General features: G+C 33.9%; 2 protein-coding genes across 2 annotated transcripts; one reads left to right on the top strand and one right to left on the bottom strand.

Moving 5' to 3' along the window:
- The first annotated feature begins 779 nt into the window (after positions 1–779).
- Positions 780–3411, top strand: LOC120083717 (palmitoyl-acyl carrier protein thioesterase, chloroplastic-like). The gene is made up of 6 exons (XM_039039566.2): positions 780–1612; positions 1835–1968; positions 2130–2243; positions 2353–2530; positions 2671–2739; positions 2902–3411. Exons 1-6 carry the CDS (start codon positions 1154–1156, stop codon positions 3142–3144), a joined length of 1197 nt encoding a protein of 398 aa, XP_038895494.1. The 5' UTR covers positions 780–1153; the 3' UTR covers positions 3145–3411.
- Positions 3412–18236: 14825 nt separating this feature from the next.
- On the bottom strand, positions 18237–20312 carry LOC120084232 (heavy metal-associated isoprenylated plant protein 7-like). Its single transcript, XM_039040132.2, has 5 exons — positions 20007–20312; positions 19642–19924; positions 19329–19534; positions 19126–19213; positions 18237–18972 (listed from the first exon to the last, which is right to left on the bottom strand). Exons 1-5 carry the CDS (start codon positions 20013–20015, stop codon positions 18530–18532), a joined length of 1029 nt encoding a protein of 342 aa, XP_038896060.1. The 5' UTR covers positions 20016–20312; the 3' UTR covers positions 18237–18529.
- Between the last annotated feature and the right edge of the window lie 227 nt (positions 20313–20539).

Genomic DNA, 20539 nt, shown 5'->3' with positions numbered 1-20539 from the left:
GAAATCTTGGAGCTCTAAATGGAATAATTTTTCATGACTCTCCACAGTGACATGACAATCTTCAACTGTTGACTCCTCCTTAGTTGCCGTGACATTTTCTCTAACACTGTGGGCTTATTTTGCAGATTTTCTTCCTAGCATGGCCCATACTGTAAAGTTGGGTTGGCCCAGAACCCAACACTTTAGCGACTTTGTGCATCGTAATTTGCGGCCCAATCAATAGTGCACTTATTAGAGCTTAAATACTCATTGTCATTGATGATCGTTAAGACTTTTATTTATTTATTATTTTGTGAGATTAATCCTTCATCTTACGAAAGGAAATAGAAATTAAACAATCGAGCTATAGTAAAATTTCCAAAGAAAAAAATCAATCCAAAAAACACTAAATTTGAGCTCATTTAAAGCAAATCGAGTATAACTTGAGTTCATCAAAAATAAAACTTGAATCCATATATGTGGTAAATTTCTAATGTTTGTTACGGCATTAAATAAGTGAAATAAATTTCTCGAACAACTCTTTTGGCAAGGCAACATTATTGCAGGAATAAGATAGTAAAAAAAATTCATATTTGGTATATTCTTATTGAAATTGTCAATGAAACTGGAAATATAGCATTCTCATTCTTTGGAGGAGCTTCTTTTTAATAGTAAAAAGAAAAGACCCATCTAAATAAGCATTATAATCATATTATTGCAGATATCCAAATTGGTCAATTATTAGAGTAGAACCATTCTCGGAAGAGTCTATAATTAAGAAAAATGGCAAAACCATTCATATCTCTCTACTTTTGCGTGTAAGTTAACGATGGAAGAGATCTCCCAATTTCTCTCCCACCCATTTCAAAGTGGTTCAACAAATAACTCCCATTTCTTTCCCTTTCCCCTTCTTTATACATACTTTAATTACTTACCTTACCAATTTTTCCAATTTCCCTCTTCTTTCTTTTTCCTCATTATTCTACCTTCTTCCTTCAATACTTGAAATCTTCAGTTGCACCTACCAGGCTTATTTTTATTTCCCCATTTCTTAGCCAACAATGACCTAGCATTATTTTATTATCTCCTTCCTCATATTCTCCACACATTCACTTCATTTCCTTTCCTCTTTTCATTTTAAAACAACCTCCATCCATCCATTTACCACTATTCAATGGCCTCCTTTCCACCATTTTCGCCTAATGCAAGATCAATAACAACCCATTTTTGCAAACTCCAAAACAGTTATTATTCTTTCAAATTCAACGTTGGTAACACCTCGTGTCTTCGTCCCAGATGCCACGGCAGTGACCGTGATTTAAACCGACGATGTAACTCCTGCATTGTGATAGCAAGCGGCCGACGTACTAGCCCACGAAGCGTGGGCTTGGTAAATGGGAAGAAGGTAAATGGGGTTCACGTCATTGGGGAGGCTCCGCTTTTCTCCGGCGAAAAAAGGGGGCCGTTATTGGTGGAAGAAAGCGGAGTTGATGGAGAAAAGCCTCTCCATGATTGTCTTCTTGGGAGGTTTGTAGAAGATAAGTTTGTTTATGGACAAACGTTTATTATTAGATCCTATGAAATTGGACCTGATAAAACTGCCACCATGGAAACTCTCATGAATCTTCTTCAGGTTTGTTTGTTGAAAGCATATAAATGGATATAATTGATTTAAATAATACATTAGCATATTAACTTGAGTTCTTTATTTAGCGATGATTTATTATGAGGTGATATGTTTGAACTTAATGCAATCTTATCTTTGTTTAATTCCTTTATAAAGGGGAAAAAATGAAGTATATAAAGTAAGGGGTTTGATGATAATTGAGAATAATAATGAAATAAAATTAAACAGGAAACTGCGCTGAATCATGTAACGTGCTCGGGGCTGGCCGGAAATGACTTTGGCGCTACTCGGGAGATGAGCCTCCGAAAACTGATTTGGGTTGTTACACGTGTTCACGTCCAAGTTCAAAGATATAGTTGCTGGTAATATTAAAAACCAAAAGAAAAACGCTTTCAATTTTTGTGAAATGAAGATATATGTTTCAAAAACTTTATGTTATGATTTGGATGTTGCCTGTCCAAGTCCAACCGTAGGATTCGAACTCTCAACGTTTGAATTGAAGTTATTAAACTAAATCATACAGGGGAGATGTTGTTGAGATAGACACGTGGGTTGACGCAGCAGGCAAAAATGGAATGCGGCGTGATTGGATCATAAGAGATTACCATACTCGAGAAATTATTACTCGAGCCACTAGGTACTTACGTATCCTACTACACATTAAAAATTATAACCTCTATTCATGTTTCATTAATATTCTCTATAACATTATTTCTAAGTTGCGCAACTTTTTTTTTGGATTTCAGCACCTGGGTTATTATGAATAAGGAAACAAGAAGGCTGTCAAAAATACCGGACCAAGTAAGAGAAGAGTTAACTCCATTTTACCTCAACAGAATCGCCATCCCCTCGGATGAAAACGATAGTGAAAAGATCGACAAGCTCACCGATGAAACCGCCGAGAGAATCCGATCAGGCTTAGCTGTGAGTAGCATAACTCACCCTTTGTAAATTTAAGATGCAATCAAACTAATTATTAACACGTCCATGTCCAATCTAAAAAAATATGAATATGTGATAAAAATTTCATACCATAGTTATTAACATTGATATCTGTCTTGCAGCCTAGATGGAACGATATGGATGCCAACCAACATGTCAACAATGTTAAATACATTGGGTGGATTCTAGAGGTACAAAATATTTAACGTTAGCTAAAGTTTTAAAATTGTGTCAAATAAGTCCATAAATTTTGTGTCTTATAAGTTTTTAAACTGGTAATTTATCGGAACATTAGATAAGTTAAAAACCCAGTTAAATTTGTAATATAATATAATATTTATATAATTTTGCAGAGTGTACCAATAAATGTGTTGGAAGATTTTGATCTGACGAGCATGACGCTTGAATATCGAAGAGAATGCAGGCAATCCAATCTGGTGGAGTCGTTGACAACCACCACCGCGACAACAGCCGCCGAAGACCGTCGCAACAACCTCCAGTACACTCACCTTCTTCGTATGCAACCCGATAAGGCTGAAATTGTGAGAGCTAGAACTCAATGGAATTCCAAGCCCAAACAAAATATTACTAAATAATCACCTCTTTAAATTTCTTACACCCTTTCTTTTTTTTCCTTTCAAACATTAATTCTTCTGTTTCATATTGGTTTTTTTTTAGGACTATTTGTCTGTCGTCCAAAGCGATCTCTACCAATTAATAATTTTATTTTTTTTTATTAAGAGTCGCGATGTGACTGTCACTCTCATAATTGTTGGAGGGTTTTTTTTTTTTTTTTAAATTTTTTACATTTAACCCTGTAAAACTATTTAGTTGAATAATTTCTTGGAACTGCATTTTCATTATTTTTTTGATTTTGTGTTCATGATGTTTTGAGGTTGTTTGGAAACTAGACCAACTAATCCAAAACTCATGATTCAGAAGTGCAAGAGACATAAAAGGGCCCATAATAAGCTTTGACACATAGAATATAAAAAGTCAAAAGAATTTTCAAATCTATTGCAAATTCACAGGTTAATTGAGGTTTATATTTAATTCATATTTCCCCAGTTATTTCTTCCCTCTTTTCATTTTTCCTTTTCGTCCGTTATATATTCCCTTCCTCTATCTTAGTTGTTATTCTCTCCCTAACACTGTATGCCAAATAGCACACCATAAATAGATAAATATCAGTACCAAGGCTCTCATTTTTTAGTCGTCAAGCCGGTTCATTTTTCATCATCTTATCTTCTTCCTTTCTTCTTCTCTTACATGGTATCAGAACTTTAGGCCTCCTTTTTTGTTTTTTCTCTTCCATGGTGTCAAGTTCAGGAACATCAGAAGAACAATCAACTCAGCCGGTGACGTACTTTCCAGGTACTCACTCCCCCAATCCACCTCCAGCCAACATCTCTGTCTCCTCACCCTCTTTCACTCCACCAGCAACTCATCGAATCCCACCCCATTCTATCCGAAATCCAACCTTCCCTCCTCAACACGGCCCTTCACCGCCGCATTTTCATCCACAGTACGTCGGTTTTCTGCAAATTATCCTTACCCACCCCAAGTACCACAAAATCCTTTCTCCACCCTCCCATCCCCTCAATCACCAATTGCTAATTTTCCTCACATGTCTCAATCCCTCACTATCAAACTTAACGACTCCAACTATCTCCTCTGGAAAAATCAGCTCCTCAACTTGATTATAGGCAACGGCCTTGAAAGTTTCATCGACGGCACTTATCTTCAACCTCCCAAGTATCTCGACCCTTAGAGAACACAAATGAATCCTTACTTCTACTACTGGCAAAAATGCATTCGAACCATCGTGAGTTGGTTCTATTCCTCACTCAATGAAGATAAAATGGGCGAAATCATTAGCTATGAATCCGCATTGGAAATCTGGGAAGCTCTTCGCACAGTCTACGAGTCATCCTCCACTGCCCGAATCATGGGACTCTGATCTCAACTACAACAAATCAAGAAGGATGGACTTACCGTGTCTCAATACCTAACTCAAATCAAAGACGTTGCTGATAAGTTTGCTGCCATTGGTGAACCTCTGTCTTATCGAGACCACCTCAGATACATCCTTAAAAGGCTGGGTAACGAATACAATCACTTTTTAACTTTTATTCAAAATAGAACCAATCGTCCCCTTATTGTTGATGGTCGCAGCCTTCTTCTTGCATATGATTCCCGTTTGGAAAAGCAAACTGCTACAAACCAGCTTCAACTTATCCAAGCCAATGTTGCTCATCTTTCTCTCCATTCTCAGAATAGGCGTCCACAGTGGCAACAACATACCAGACCTCCCTTCAGATGTCCTCCACCTCTCTTAGGTACTGTTGACCATACCTTCACTTGACCCCCTGCTCGAAACCAAAAAGGACCACACACTCAATCACCTAATTATTCCAATCACCCTCAATGTCAAATTTACAACAAACTTGGTCACACTGCTTTAGCTTGTTACAACATTGATAATCCCAAATATCGAACCATTCATCCTCTCTGAGCTCACTTCACTCAAACTATCCCAGCCACCAGCCAACCCCTGTCCTATGCAACCTCATCCCTTATCTCCCAAACTAACCATCCCGATCAAGGTTGGTACATAGACTCCGACGCTACTCATCATATGACCCTTGATCTCTCCAACATACAGCAGCCTATTCCATACTATGGTGGTGAACAAGTTGTGATAGGCAATGGTAAGTCTCTTCCCATTTCTCACACTGGCTCTTCTAAATTTCTCTCTTCCACCCCTCCCCCCTCGACAAATCACTTGTGCACCTCCACTTTGTCCTCTACACTCGTTCCATCTCTCGAAATCTTATTAGCATTGCTCGATTATGTTATGACAATCATGCTTATGTCGAATTTTTTCATGACTCATTTGTTATGAAGAATCTTCAAACCAAGACTCCACTCCTCCAAGGCATACTTGATCGCGGACTCTACAAACTATCTATTAATCCAGCCGACTCAAGTTTATCCCATCCCTCCATACATCCCACAGCTTTTGTCTCAACTCTCACCGACGTCTCCCTGTGGAATCATCGCTTGGGGAAGCCTACAATTCCAGTTGTTAAATCTATCTTATCTAGATGTAGCTTGAAGTACAAAAATAATGTTACTCTTCTTGTTTGCAAACAGTGTCAAATGGCCAAAAGTCATCGCTTACCTTTTTGCACATCTGTCTCCTTACCCCCTTCCCCTATTGAACCTGTGTATGCTGATGTATGGGGTCCTTCCCCTATAAATTCAGTAAATGGAGACAAATACTTTCTTCTCTTTATTAATGCTTTATCTCGATTTACATGGTTATACACACTAAAAACAAAATCTGAAGCCCTCCCCTGTTTCACAAAGTTTCAGGCCATGGTTTCAACCCAATTCTCTACCCCTAACAAAGCATTTCAAACCAATGGAGGAGGTGAATTTCGAGCTCTCTCATCTATCTTAGACAAATATGGCATCTTTCATCGCTTATCCTGCCCCTATACCCCTAAACAAAATGGTACTGTTGAAAGAAAGAACAGACATGTTGTCGAAGTAAGACTATCCATGCTAGCTCATTCCTCTATTCCACACATATTTTGGCCCTTTGCCTTTCATACAGCTACCTATCATATAAACCGAACACCTACACCACTTCTTGAACATAAGTCTCCCTATGAAGTTATTTATGGTAAACTTCCGGACTATCATCTCCTTAAAGTCTTTGGATGTGCTTGTTTTCCTTTTCTTCGTCCCTTTAATGACAATAAACTTCAATTCAGATCCCACGAATGCACCTTCTTGGGCTGTACTTCTCTCTACAAAGGATATCTTTGTCTTCATCCAACCTCCAATCGTATCTATGTCTCTAGACATGTCATATTCAATGAAGTTGCTTTTCCCTTTGCAGCCAACTTCCCAACACCGAATCCTTCAAAATCATCTTCTTCTTTTGTCATCTCAATTCCTATCACTATCACCTCTCCCTCTGCCAACTCCCTTAGCCCACCTACTACCACTCTTCATCACAACGATTTCACCATCTAGATTCACCCCCATATCCTCTGCATTCACTCCTCCAATCTTTCCCCCTCCCATCATTCTTCACCAATCAGCCAACACCTCACCCTCGATCTTAACTCCCCTACCTTTGCCATACATTCACCTAATTCTCCAATTCCCTCACAATCAACGATGTTCACCCCTGCCTCTACCTCTGCCTCTACTTCTTCCAATCACTCTTCTTCACCATCCCCACCTTTCCCACCCTCTACCTTACCTCTCCACACACACACATAAAACCAATGCCCATCCCATGATCAAACGCTCCAAAATGGGCATCTTCAAACCCAAGGCATGGTTATCTGTTGTCACTGACCTAGACACGGCTGAACTAAGTTCCTACGAGGAAGCTTTCTTCCATCCCAAATGGCATCGTGTTATGCTTGATGAGTATGAAGCACTCATTCGAAACAACACATGGTCATTAATGTCTGTGCCCCAAGATCGTAAAGTCATTGGTAGCAAATGGGTGTTTCGACTCAAACACAACTAGTCAGGTGATATTGATCATTTTAAGGCCCGAGCCATCGCTCAAGGTTTTGGCCAAGATTATGGTATTGACTATTTTGAAACATTCAGCCCAGTTGTCAAGCCTACCATAATCCGGATTATCTTATCCATTGCACTATCAAACAATTGGGCTATTCGACAACTTGATGTCCACAATGCCTTTCTCAATGGCGATCTATCTGAAAAGGTATACATCAAGCAGCCACTAGGTTTCATCAACAACAATATCCAAATCATGTACTACTCTTTCACAAAGCACTGTATGGCCTTAAACAAAGCCCTCGTGCATGGTTCTCCAAGCTCTGTACTTGTCTGATGCAGTGGGGCTTCTTAAATGCCAAATCTGATACGTCTATGTTCATCCTTCGCAATAACAACTCTTTAATCATTTTCCTCATTTATGTTAATGATATCATTGTCACCGGCAATAACTCCTCCCTTAGCAATAACTCCTCCTTTACTCAACATTTTATTAGTTGTTTACATAATCAATTTGCGCTCAAAGACCTTGGTGACCTATCCTTCTTTCTTGGTATTCAGGTAGCTCACTCCTCCAATCTCTTACACCTATCTCAAACTAAATACATTCACAACCTATTAGACCGTTCAAGCCTCTCAGACTGTAACTGAGTACCGTAGTTTAGTAGGAGCCCTCCAATACTGCACTCTAACCAGGCCTGATATCAGCTTCAGTGTAAATAAACTATGTCAATTCGTGCACGCCCCAACCTCCTCACATCTTCAAGCGGAAAAACGGCTACTTCGATATCTCAAAGGCACTTCCAACCATGGTATCCTACTGTCAAAATCCCCTATTTTAGCCTTAACCTGTTACACTGATGCTGATTGGGCCAGCTGCCTAGACGATCGACGAAGCACAAGTGGTTTATGCGTCTTCTTAAGTTCAAGCCTAATCTCATGGTGCTTCTCCAAGAAAAAGGTTATATCACGGTCTATTGCTGAATCGGAATATCGAGGACTCTCAAACGCTGCTACCGAGGTGATCTAAATTCAATTGGTTCTGTCTGAAATTGGTATTGGCCCATTCTCAACTCCCCTACTGCTGTGCGGCAATCTAAGCGCCACCTACATGGCTGCTAACCCCATGCTCCATAATCACACAAAGCACCTTGAAATTGATCTCCATTTTCTTAGAGAGAAAGTGGCTACAAAACAAATTTCGGTCAAATTCGTTCCCTCAGAAAACCAACTTGTAGACATTATGACCAAGGCACTACCCAGACTCTCAAGACCAAGCTCACAATCGCGGCAGCTCCTCGTTCACTTGCGGGGGGTGATAAAATAGTTTTGTTTGTTATATTTAATTCCCATTTCCTCTGTTATTTCTTCCCTCTTTTCATTTTTCCTTTTCGTCCGTTACATATTCTCTTTCTCTCTCTTGGTTGTTATTCTCTCCCTATCAATGTATGCCAAATGGCACACCATAAATAAATAAATATCAGTACCAAGTCTCTCTTTTTTTTTTCATTGAACCGGTTCATTTTTCATCATCTTGTCTTCTTCCTTTCTTCTTCTCTTACATAGATGTCTAAATCTTTCCTCACATAATGTTGATCAAAATAGAGTTTTGGTGCATTTAAAATTGTGTTTTATGAATGTTGGAATCATCAAAAAGAACTTAGCTCAAATGACTTTAATATATTGTGAGGGTTAAGAAGTCCATGTTGAAATCTCTCGCTCCATTTGGACTAAAAGAAATAATATGAACTAATTTGTGAAAGATAAAATCCTATATTTGTATTAACAAATAATATATACATCACTTCTCCTTTTCAGCATTTGTAAAGTGTCAACCAATTCTTTCACCATCTTAATGTATGCCACACATTTCTGACTCACCAAATTAATAATACTATCAAAAAGTAATTAATGAAGACAAAAAAGAAAACGAAAGTACACTACATGATTTACCATATATAGCACAATGTTTTTATACCTTTAATGGATTTTGAACCTTTTTTATATTTTTTTTTATTTTGTGTTTAATAACCCTATAAATTTTTGAAAATTTTATTTCGCAAGACGGTGTGGACCTCATACGCTTTAATCATCTTTGTGGTTCCTCATTAACTTAGATTGTGCTCCTATTTTTGTCTCGCTTGATATGAAAGATTGTCGCATCGTATAGTGTCGAACCTAACATATTTTGATGCATTAATTAATACAAGAAATTTAGTTCACACAAAATTAAGGACAGAGTCCTCGTTTAAAAATTACTTACTCTTCTTCTTTAGGGTTCTTACATGGAATTGTTTACCAAGATTATCTAAAGCTTGAGGTTTTGAACTTTCCCTCAACAATATCGCTTATAGGCATTGAACTTTATTTGGGATCACAATCCTCAATAATATCTAGTAATTCGAAGATGTATTAAATAAGAAATTGAAAGTATGTATGAACTTTTAATATAATTTCTTAAATAAGTAGAATTTTATTTTATTATTATTTTTTTTTTTTTTTGGTTTTGAAAAACTGTGAAGCTGCTTAAATTTTGTCCCTACAAATTAATATATTTAGGGGATATCCCTAGCAATCCACCAAATGCACTAGGTTTGGTCAAAAGGGGGATGAATGAAAGGTATTGAAAATATAATGTGTCGTTATAACTTAAAGTTAGGGCTAGAGAGAGAAGATTGCGAATTAAGTTAATGATCATTTAATTAAGGTATTAATTAATTCTTAGGATGCATTGCCCTTCTGTCATTCTTGTTCAAAACCATACCCTAAGAAGACAGTGGTCCATTAATCATTGACTACTCAACTTTATAATATATTGTTTTTTATACCCTTTTCAATTATATGATATGATGATTATTCTCATGCATGTTATGTTATTATAAGACCAATGCTAAAGGGCATGAATTCTCTCATTCTTTTTTTCTTTCTTTCTTTCTCTCTTTCTTTTTTTAAGTTGATTCTCCTTTGTGTTCTTCCCGATGGCTTTTTGTAAACCAAAATCCACGTGAGACTTTGATGCAACAATTCCTTTTTTTTTCTTCTCTTTTTCCTTTTTGTTTTAGTCAAATAAAGTAACTACCATTTGTTGGTGGGAATCATAACTTCTATTATCATTTAATTAAACGTCAAATTCTTCATTAAATTTTAAGTGTACAAAAAAAAAAATAAACCTTTGATCTTTGATGGATAATATATATTTTACCTCAATTAAACGATGTTCATGTTTCTTTGAATTTTTAAATCATAATGTAACAACTTAACATATAATTAAGTATAAAAAAATATTGAAAAATCTCCAACATTTTAAATATCGTTTAAATTTTTGTAAAAGAATGGAATAATGAATTGAATATACAGTTTTAAATTACATTATTATAATGTAAAATTGTTGTGATTAAATCATACTCGAATCATATAAATAATTTAGTAGTATCAATTATATTTTGTAATAATGTTATGATTAAAAAGATATAAATTATATTTATTCAAAAAGTACAAATTGATTAAATATATATATATATATATTAAAGAAGCCGTAAGGAGTCGGTGCGTGCAAACTGCAAAGGGCAGGCCATTGCACAAGAAGCGAGGAAAAGATTAATTTCAGCATGTTGTTTTGTTTATAATTATAATTTGAAGAAAAAAAAAAAGCGAAAAAGAAAATTTAAAAGCGAACCCAAAATCGACCTAGTAAGGAAAAAAAAGAGAGATTGTTCAAAACTTAAAACTTAAAAAGAGAGGGTAGTCACGTGGGTTTCGGCAACCGACATATGAAATGTGGGACCCGCCACTTCATCAAACATTGAAATTACCAAACTACCCAAAGCCTCCGCCATTGTATAAAGATTATTATGTTTTAAGAGTAATGTTGATCCCAATTGGGGTGAGTGGTGAGTCAGCAATTTGTAATGTAATAATGGATGGAATATTTTGGAATGAAGAGTGAAAGAAGAAAAAGGGGGATGTGTCAGTGTAGTGTAGATCTCGGATCAGGGTTCAGTATCTTCTTTATTTTACACTTGAACAAATAAATAATACATTCAGGATCCACGTCACACCCAGCCTCCACATAATATCAAATCAAAATAGGGTCAATAACTAATACTCTTGCGTTTCAAGGACATCAAAATAAGTTATACGAAGCCCATCAGGACATGGACCCCACTTTATGTGTCAGCCTGCTGATCTGGATTAATCAAAATCAATTAACCCTTTTACGCTTCCAACTTCCAAACTATCATTCTAAAATCCCTAATTTATACCAATTATTCCCTAAAAACTTTGTACTACGTGTCAATAATAATACACTTAATAAGTTTACGTTATAAAATAGATTCCAATATAGAATTTCTCGATAAATATAAAAAATAAAAAATAAATTCAAATTTTGAAGTTACTGACCGGTGATTTATGCAAGTTTCAATAATATTAAATATTGAAATTGAGTTGTTTATATCAATTTAACAAATTCGTGGGTCAAATTTTCTCTTACTGTTTTGTGTAAAAATAATACACTTTCAAAAGTTTCAAAATTACATTTAGATTTAAAAAATAATTTTTTAAAATATTCAAAATTTTTCTTAACGTTAGTATTTCAACAAAAATTGTTAATACTATTTTACTTCTCTATTTTTCCTATTTTTCTTCCTTTCTCTTCTATGATACCCTATTACTCTACTTTATGTTAATATGTATCATTCGGTTATTTGAAATAAATAAATAAAATTATCAATTTCAGTTGAGGTATATAGACCAAAAAAGAAATAAAAGAGAAAAATTAATTGAAGAACCAATGGATCTTTGGATTTAAATGTTTAACAAGGTTGTATGTCAATACCTAACCATGTGTTAAAAGCAAAATACTTTTTTTTTTTTTTTTTTTTTTGTATTTGACTAGTTAATATTGTTGTGATATATTAAAGAGGAGATTTTGATTTTGAAATTTTGTCAAGTTTCATGGCATTTTACGTTTTAACTTAAGGTTTTGGTTGCTGAGCAAACTGATGCAAGGATCAGAAAAATGAGAGGAAAATGAAAGTATTTATATAAAAAAATAAGAATATCTATATGAATTATTTTATAAATTTGGATCTTTGCAAACTCAAAAAACTTCAAACAAATTTACCACTAGACTAATAATATGAATATTTTTTTTTTTACTTTTTTAAAAAATATATATTTCAGAGTTTATCTTTTCCAACGAGATACTAAGTTTCTGTTCATATACTAACATTAAGAATATTTTTAAATTTTTTAAAAGTCGAATGATATTTTTTTATACTTTTAAAAGTTCAAGAGGACTTTTTAAAACAAAAATATTAAGGTGTATTTTTAACACAAAATACAAAATTTAAGGATATTTTGTATAATTTAACATTTTAAAATTAATAACCTATTAAATTAAATTTGTTGAAGTGAGTTAATCTCAAAACATAAAACATAATTCATAATGTGGATCAAATTGTCTTTTATGTGACTCTAATAAAAAAAAAATTATGTAACGGTTTCTCTTTTAAAGGTAACACTCAATATTTATTAGTTACTAAGCTAATAAAGATAAGAGACCTTGTCCAATAATATGATATTGTCTATTTTAAAAATAAGTAATTGTCATTGGAGAGATAATTCTTCTAACTTATATATTATGTAGGGAAATTAACTCAAATGGTAAAACTGTTGAAAATATTTACAATATATAATAAAATTTTAGAATTATCAATCATAGACGTTTATATATTTTATAAATATTTTGATTCATTTATTTATATTTAAAAACAACATATCTCTCCTTTTCTGAGTGAATATAAAATTTTGTTTGCACCTAAAGTAAAGGATAATCTTGCGCGGCAATTGACAACTAAGCATTAGGCTCACTCTCCATAACATGCTCATGATTGAATTTCTATTACCAAAAAGAAAATTCAATTAAAAGAAAAAAAATAGATAATAAAACAAATAATTTCAATTGATTGTATCCTAAATATAATTTGAAATTTCAAAAGATCTATTAAAAAAAATAAAAACAAAATAACTACCAGGTGAGAATTGTTTTTGTAGGCCGTAATCATAAAAATTAAAAACCAACTTGTTATGAAAAGTTAACAAAGATTTTTTAAACTTTCTTTTCACTTTTGGAATGAAAGAACAAAATCTGAGGAAATATTAAAATAAAAGAAAAATTGGGCATTATATTCTATTTATTCTCACATTTGTGGAGCCCTCTATCTTGGAATATTGTAGTCCTCTCGCATGCCTCTTGCAGTCGGCAGTCGCACCCACCACATGCAGCTTTCTTATCCCAACCCCAAAAATAACAACAAAAGAGACCCAAACTTTATGTACATTTTCTTGAATCAAAGTCGATTAATTAGTTCAGTAAGAATATAGTTATCAGAGAACTTTGGATATTGAGCAACGTGACATGTTTTAACAAGCCATTCCTCAAATGCATTTGAAAATCAGTTCAAATGGGGTTAGAATTTATGGAACTTTAGACTTTAAGCAACATGGCATGTCTTATCACTAGTAGACAAATGTCTCGTTTGTTATAGATAGATTTACCGAGATAAGTCAAGATTGAGAGTCTAGAGAGAGAGAAAAGCTATTTATAAATGTAGCTCAGATAACTCATGAAGTAGCTAGAGAAAGCTTTAAGGACTCATAAGGGAGCTTAGAGGTAGCTTAAAAGACCAATGGGGAGCGGTAACTCATAGAACCCATGTGATGCTTAGTGGTAGTCCCAATGACTCATGAGAGAGTTTAGAGGTAGTCCAGATGACCCATGAAAGAGATTAGAGGTAGCTTAGAAAACCCAAGAAGAGCTTAGTGATAGCTCAAAGAACCCATGGGAGAGCACTCAGAAAACCCATGGGGGAGTTTAGAAGTAATTGAGAGTGTTTGAGGTAGGAGTGGAATAGTGAGGAGTAACGAGTTATAAAGTTTAGTAAGGAGTTACGAACTCCTGGGCGTATAGTGTAAGAAGTTGATAAGATATAAAATTGATATTTTTTGGTAGTGGGGTATGTCAATTCCTTTGACCAAACAAGGAGTCTAGTTGACAACTCTATTTCCCAACTATTAGTTCACAACTCCTTGGGCCAAACATACCCTAAGAGAACTCATGGGGAATTTAATGATAACTCAAAAGACCCATGAAATAGTTTAGAAGTAGCTCAGATAAAAAATGATGGAGCCTAATGTAGGCTTAGTGGATCCACGGGAGAACCAGTAATACTATGAAGAACTTAAGAGTCAAATGGAGGATCGAGTATAGTGGAGGTTTAGATGATCCATGAGAGAGCTTAGTAATATCCATGAACGACCTAAGAGTCATATAGAAGACTTGAAGGACCCATGGAAGACCTCTATAAGATCCATGGAGGGACTTAAGAGTCACATAGAGGATCTTGAAAGATCTCTACATGAACTATAAAGGATTCTGGAGGACCTACAAGTGATTCTTACAGGACTCATGGAAGAGCGTTGTAAGATCCATGAAAGATCTCAGAGTATAAATAAGTACATAATGAACCAACATAAATTGAAAAATAAAATTGTTATCAAAGTGACATAAATTGTCGAGCAAAAGGTAGATAATTTGTGGTAAATTTCTTATGAATTCCACTAAACAAGGTGAAATATGAAATCAAAATCAGATTCCAAATTTGACTTGATCATCCAAAATTCCACTCGCATTCATTCCTCTATAGAATTCCACCATCCATAGCTACCAGTTTGTTGATAAACATAGCTATCCACTTTAATTATGTTATATTGCTCAACTTGGCCAAATTGCATTTCCAAATGTCTTCCCCCTTTTTTATTTTGGTCTTAGCTTCGAATCTTTCTACTTTTGAAAAGGTCGTGATACCCACATTTTCAAAGGAATTGAACATAATCTCATTTCATTTCATATGTTATCACAATGAATCTCTCAAATTCATTTGTTAACAGTGGAACTATTTAACGATAATTTACTGCTACATTTTTGGAATTTTAATGGAATATAGTTTTAAAATTTTGATTAAAATAATATGAATGAAAATAAATTGACTAAAATGATCTATTGTTAAAAAGTATGATACTAAAAAACAGACATTTTGATATGTATCAAAATAAAATATATATATATATATGCATAAATAAAAATAGTATTTTAATAACCGAATTATATAAGTAAGCACAACAACCACGTTAATTTGAATATTTCAAAAAGAATTCAAAAGCACACAGTCACGTAGATATAAACAAAAAGTATACATACATAATATATGTTTTACATTATTCTATGTTTAAATAACTTAAGGTTTTATCTTAAAATCAATGAGTAAATAACATTAGGTTCAAACATAATATTAGAAGAGTGGTTATCCCATAATAAAAATGTTGCTAAACTCCAAATACTATAAAATGAGTCTATTTTTTATTTTAAATTGTCTTAGTTAGAAACACTTTAATCTTAAAGCGTGTTAACTCTAATTAAATTCCTTTTTGTATTCTCTAATTTGAGAGGGATTAAAGAGTACGAGTAGTGTAAGCTTTGAGAGAATATTATTGTAATTGGGATCGGAGAGAGAATTATTTGTCTGATTGTAACAATTTTTTACATAGGAAATTTTTTTTAATGGGTCGTGATTTTTCTCCAATTAGGAGTTTTCCACGACAATTCTTGAATTTCTAGTTTTATTGTTTTCTTTTAATTGCTTTGTGATTTTTTCTATTTATACGTACGAAAATAGTGTAGAGGTTTTTCAATCCATGATGGTCAAGCTAAGAAACATTAATAAAATAATAAAGCATGGAATAATGTGAAAAATAATAATTAAAGAATGTTTAACTTTTCAATAGTTTTCCAATATTTTACACCAAAAAAGGTACATAAGCTTTTGTTTGGACATGAAACATAACAAGTTCCAAAGATAGTAAAAAAAAGAATTAAAAAATCCATTTAATTAAATAAATGGAGTCCATTAAAAAGAAAAAGAAAAAAAAAAGTGTTACGATGGAAAGGAGCATGTGAGGGTGGAATCTGATGCAGAAGAGCAAGAAGGCCCATAAGTTTCTGAAGAAAAATAAAATTAAAATGTTTCCTAATAATAATATATTTTTTTGTTTCAAAATCATATTAATAATATTTGAAAAAGGGACATAATAATAATAATAATAATAACAGTATATTGTTATTATTATTATTAAGTTTTTGAATTAATTGTACCGTTGTCTGTTGGCACAGCCCTCCATAGTCCACTTTCAAAAATTATACATCACCAAAAAGCTAAGCAATTGCATGTGCTAAAGCCAATATCCTTTTAGGTATCAAGCTATTTATTTCTTTCATCATGTTATTTTTTTGAGGGGATTCAATTATTATTAAGAGATTATTAGTATTATTATTATTTATTATTTCATTCAAAGGCACCCCAAAATATAAATATATTTACTTAATGCCACTTTACCGGTAGTACAATAATGAACTCTACTGATCAAAATGTTGTTCAATAATTTAGAAAATAATTCAATAGCGCGCAGAGTGATGTAAATACAATTTGTTTTTTTTTCTAATTTTCATTTCTGAAAAACAAAGTTTTATTTCTTTCTTTCTTTTTTTTTTTTTAGTTCAAAAAGTTACTTTAATTAATAGTTATGCCATTGTTGATAATAAGGTAAATCTAATTGGTGATGAGACAATGGATATACATTATGATGAACAGTGCCACACCAACCTAAAAATTGCACTTAAATGTGATTTAATATGAATTTTCAAAATAAGTTTTTCCTGATTTTCTGTATAACGAGAACAAAACGAAAAAAAAAAAAATTAGAGAGCGAGGAAAAGAAATTTTGAACCTTTTTTTTTTCTTCTTTTTTTTTCCTCTCTAAATGAATTTAGAAAATTAGAAAATTGGTATTATTGATATTAGAAGGTGAAAAAAGGGGGAGATAATGAGATGGAAATAAAGTGGGTGTGAAGTCATATTTGAGATAAAGTTGTGAAAGAATTAAGTTGGAATCAACAAAATGGCACTGACTTTTTTACTTCAAATTTATATCAAAATTAAACCTTATCCTTTTTAATTTTGTTTTATATGAAAGCCTTTTCAAACTCTCATTTTTTTCCTTCATTCTTCTTCAAACGTCACATATCTCGTGTCAACCCAATTTTTAAATAAAATAAATAGATAAATATCAATTTAAATCCTATAATTATATCAGTTTTAACGTTGAATTTGAAGATTATATCAATTTGATCCTAAAACCAAAGATTATTTTTAATTGATTCAATTATGCAAGTCTCAATTGATACAATTAAGAATATTGTAAATTCAAGATTTAAATGGATCTGATCATTAATTTAACATTAAATTAATACAACCCTGAAGTTCAATTAAATTTTGTAATATTAATTATATATATATACAGTTTGTTGATTGTGGAGGGTTGTATAAGTGACGTTACATTTTCTGAGGTTCTGAGTTTGGGGAAGAAACAACAGAAATATATTCCCAATAAAACCACTCTTGGGAACAACTCCATTAAAGATTAGAAAGGCAAAGTTTTTGAGCAAAAAAAGCCTTTGGTCAAAAAATATGATGGTAGAGTTCCAACGCACTTCTTATCAAAATTAAAATTCCATTTATTCACATTTTCTTAAATCTAAATTTTTATTAAGTTTTAAAATTCAATTTTTTTAAAATCTAGAAAACTAGAATTTAACAAAATATAGGGATGAAATGAAAAGGGTATTCTATTCTTCCCAATAACTAAAATTACTTCTTTTTTTTTTTCTTTTTATAAAGGTTATATTTTCTAGTCATCCCCTAAAAGGGGACCCTAACATAGCACTAGTAGCCATTGTACTTTGTATGGAAAGGCATTCCATCCCCCACTATGTCCCCACTCACATTAACATTCCCATCTCTCTTCTTTTACTCACAAAACTACATTTAATTATTTTCATAAATTTTTTTTAAAAAAAACATATAGTTTCAAATTTCAAATATTAAACATCTAAAACGACTTCTAGAAGTAGTGAACATTTGGCTCAAATTTTCCTTCATACAGATATAACACATCTAACCGCCCATAACCCCCACCCACACAAGACAAATACTAAATTATATATATATAACAACATATGAATTATGTAACATCCTTCACAGATTTTTCAAATTTTATATGACAAATATTATTCGATATCATTATTTTACATCCCCATTTTTCCAAAACAGCTAAAAAAAAAAAATAATAAATAAAAAGAAAAATTACAATCCCCAGCAAAATTCTACAGCCTTTTCTGTAGAGACCATAATTTTTTTAGAGAGCATATTTCAGTAGTAATTCCAGCTCCCTCCCCCACTCTAATTTCTTCTCTTTTTTTTTCTTTTCTTTTTTCTGAAACCCTTGAATGAATGTTCTTAAAGTTTTTTACATTCACATGACACAACATGCATTAGGATTTTCATCACTGAAAATCTGGGGTGGATACGCGTACATTTCCATGGCGTACCTTTGTGGGTAATGTTGATAATATTCATTCTTTTTCAATTCCACCAATATCGTTTCTTCCGGCACCACTTCTACGGTGGCTTTGGCCTCACCACCACCGCCGCCGCCGCCACCCTCTGCTTCTTTCTTGCCCTCTTTGCTCTCGCCGCCGTCATCGCCCTTCTTCTCTTTCACACTTTCTTCATTTGGCTTTTCTTCTTTGGCTTCTTTGGCCTCTGCTTCTTTTTCTTTCTTTTCTGGGTCTGTCTTCACTATCACAGCGTGTTTTCCAGTTCTTTTGTGCACATAATCCACAAGCTTTGGTGGGTCGAAAACGCCCGTCACTGAAACTTGTGACCCTTTCAGATCTGCCTCCACTGCATCCACCCCTGCAACCATTTTGTTTTTTTTTTAAGTTTAAGAATTGGATCTGATTTGGGAATCCATTGTTTAAAGGGATCTATAAATAATATATTCTTTGAGATTCCAAGTTGGATTCGATGCTCTAAATTTGAGTTTAAGGGGTGAAAATGAAGTGAAACCTTTCATTCTCAATATGCGCTTTTTGATTTCTTGAGCACAGGCTTCGCAGTGCATATGAACTCTTAATACCACTGTCACGACCTGAGGCTGCACATTGCAACATCAAAAGAGAATAAAGTTTGATTTTCAGAAACAGAGCAAAAACCAGCGGGGTTGTATTAATAAATAAGGTGTCTTGGTGTGTTCCGATGTGTAGTTGTACCTCTTCTTTCTTCTCTTCAGGTTTGGGCTTCTCTTTCTCCTCCGGTTTCGATTCCTCCGGCGCCGGTGGCTTTGGAATCGGAGACAGAAGCTCCACCTGCCTGTGGCTCTTCCTCTGTACTCTATCCAAAACCTTCAATGGATCCGCCTTTTCCCCTTTCACAACCACTTTATGGGTCTTGCAATCAGTGATTACATCTTCAACCCCTATTAAAATCAAAAGGAAAAAAAAAAAAAAAAAAAAACCATTACAATTACAATTACAACCCTCTCATTTTTCCCTCTCTTTCCTCTACTTTTCAAATCGAGATTACCTTCAAAGCCTCTGAGGCAACGGCGAACTTTCCGAGCACACCCTTCGCAATGCATGTAAACCTTAAGCACAATCTCGGGTGGAGGCAGCGGTGGAGCTTGCTCCTTGGTGGGTTCCTCCCCATCCTTAGAATCCTCTGTTTTCTTCTCCTCTTTATCCGGCGCAGATTTTTCCGATGGCTTATTTTCATCTTTCTTCTTCTTGACACTGACATCCTCCGGCGGTGGTTTCTGAACATCCATTTCCTCGACGGGCACTGTCTTCTCGTCTGGCTTCTTCTCCTCCTAAACAAACGCAGAAAAAAAAAATGAGAAGAGAAAGAGAGAGAAATGAATGGAGGGGTTTGGTGAATAGAGAGAAAGGCACCTCTCCCATGGTTGATGGGCGTGAAATTAGAAAGAGAGTGAGAAAGCAGAGGAAAGGCTTTGAAATGAGGGTTTAGTGAATGGGAGAAGAGATTGTAATGTAAAAGACGCTGAGCAGAGTGTGGGTGAAGTATGAGAGTAAAATATAATGATAATAATAAAGAAAAGGAAGAAGAGAGAGGTGTCGTTTTATAAAGAGAACATGCAACCGAGACGCCATATTTTTAAGCCAAATGCTGCCTGCGCTCTGCACCTCTCATGCTCTTCCCTTTTCCCACTTTACTTTGGGTATTTCTGTCATTTCTCCTAACTCCTAACCTTTTTTTTAACATTAAATTGAAATTAACCTAAATTACATTCAAATCCTACTTTCATTCTCCAACTTTCAATCATGTTTTATTTTTCTTCCTAAATTTTAAAAACATACATTTTACACCATAAATTTTTAGAAATGGATTATTTTATCATTTATCATTAAGAAGCTATGAACCACAGACACAGATACGACTACATGATATGGATACGATGATCCAT

This window comes from Benincasa hispida, chromosome 8 (assembly GCF_027475165.1).
Source record: "Benincasa hispida cultivar pf3 chromosome 8, pf3_genome.v1.1, whole genome shotgun sequence".
In the NCBI taxonomy this organism is placed as follows: Eukaryota; Viridiplantae; Streptophyta; class Magnoliopsida; order Cucurbitales; family Cucurbitaceae; genus Benincasa; species Benincasa hispida.
The sequence above is the reverse complement of the archived record's forward strand: the minus strand, read 5'-3'. Positions and strand labels throughout refer to the sequence as shown.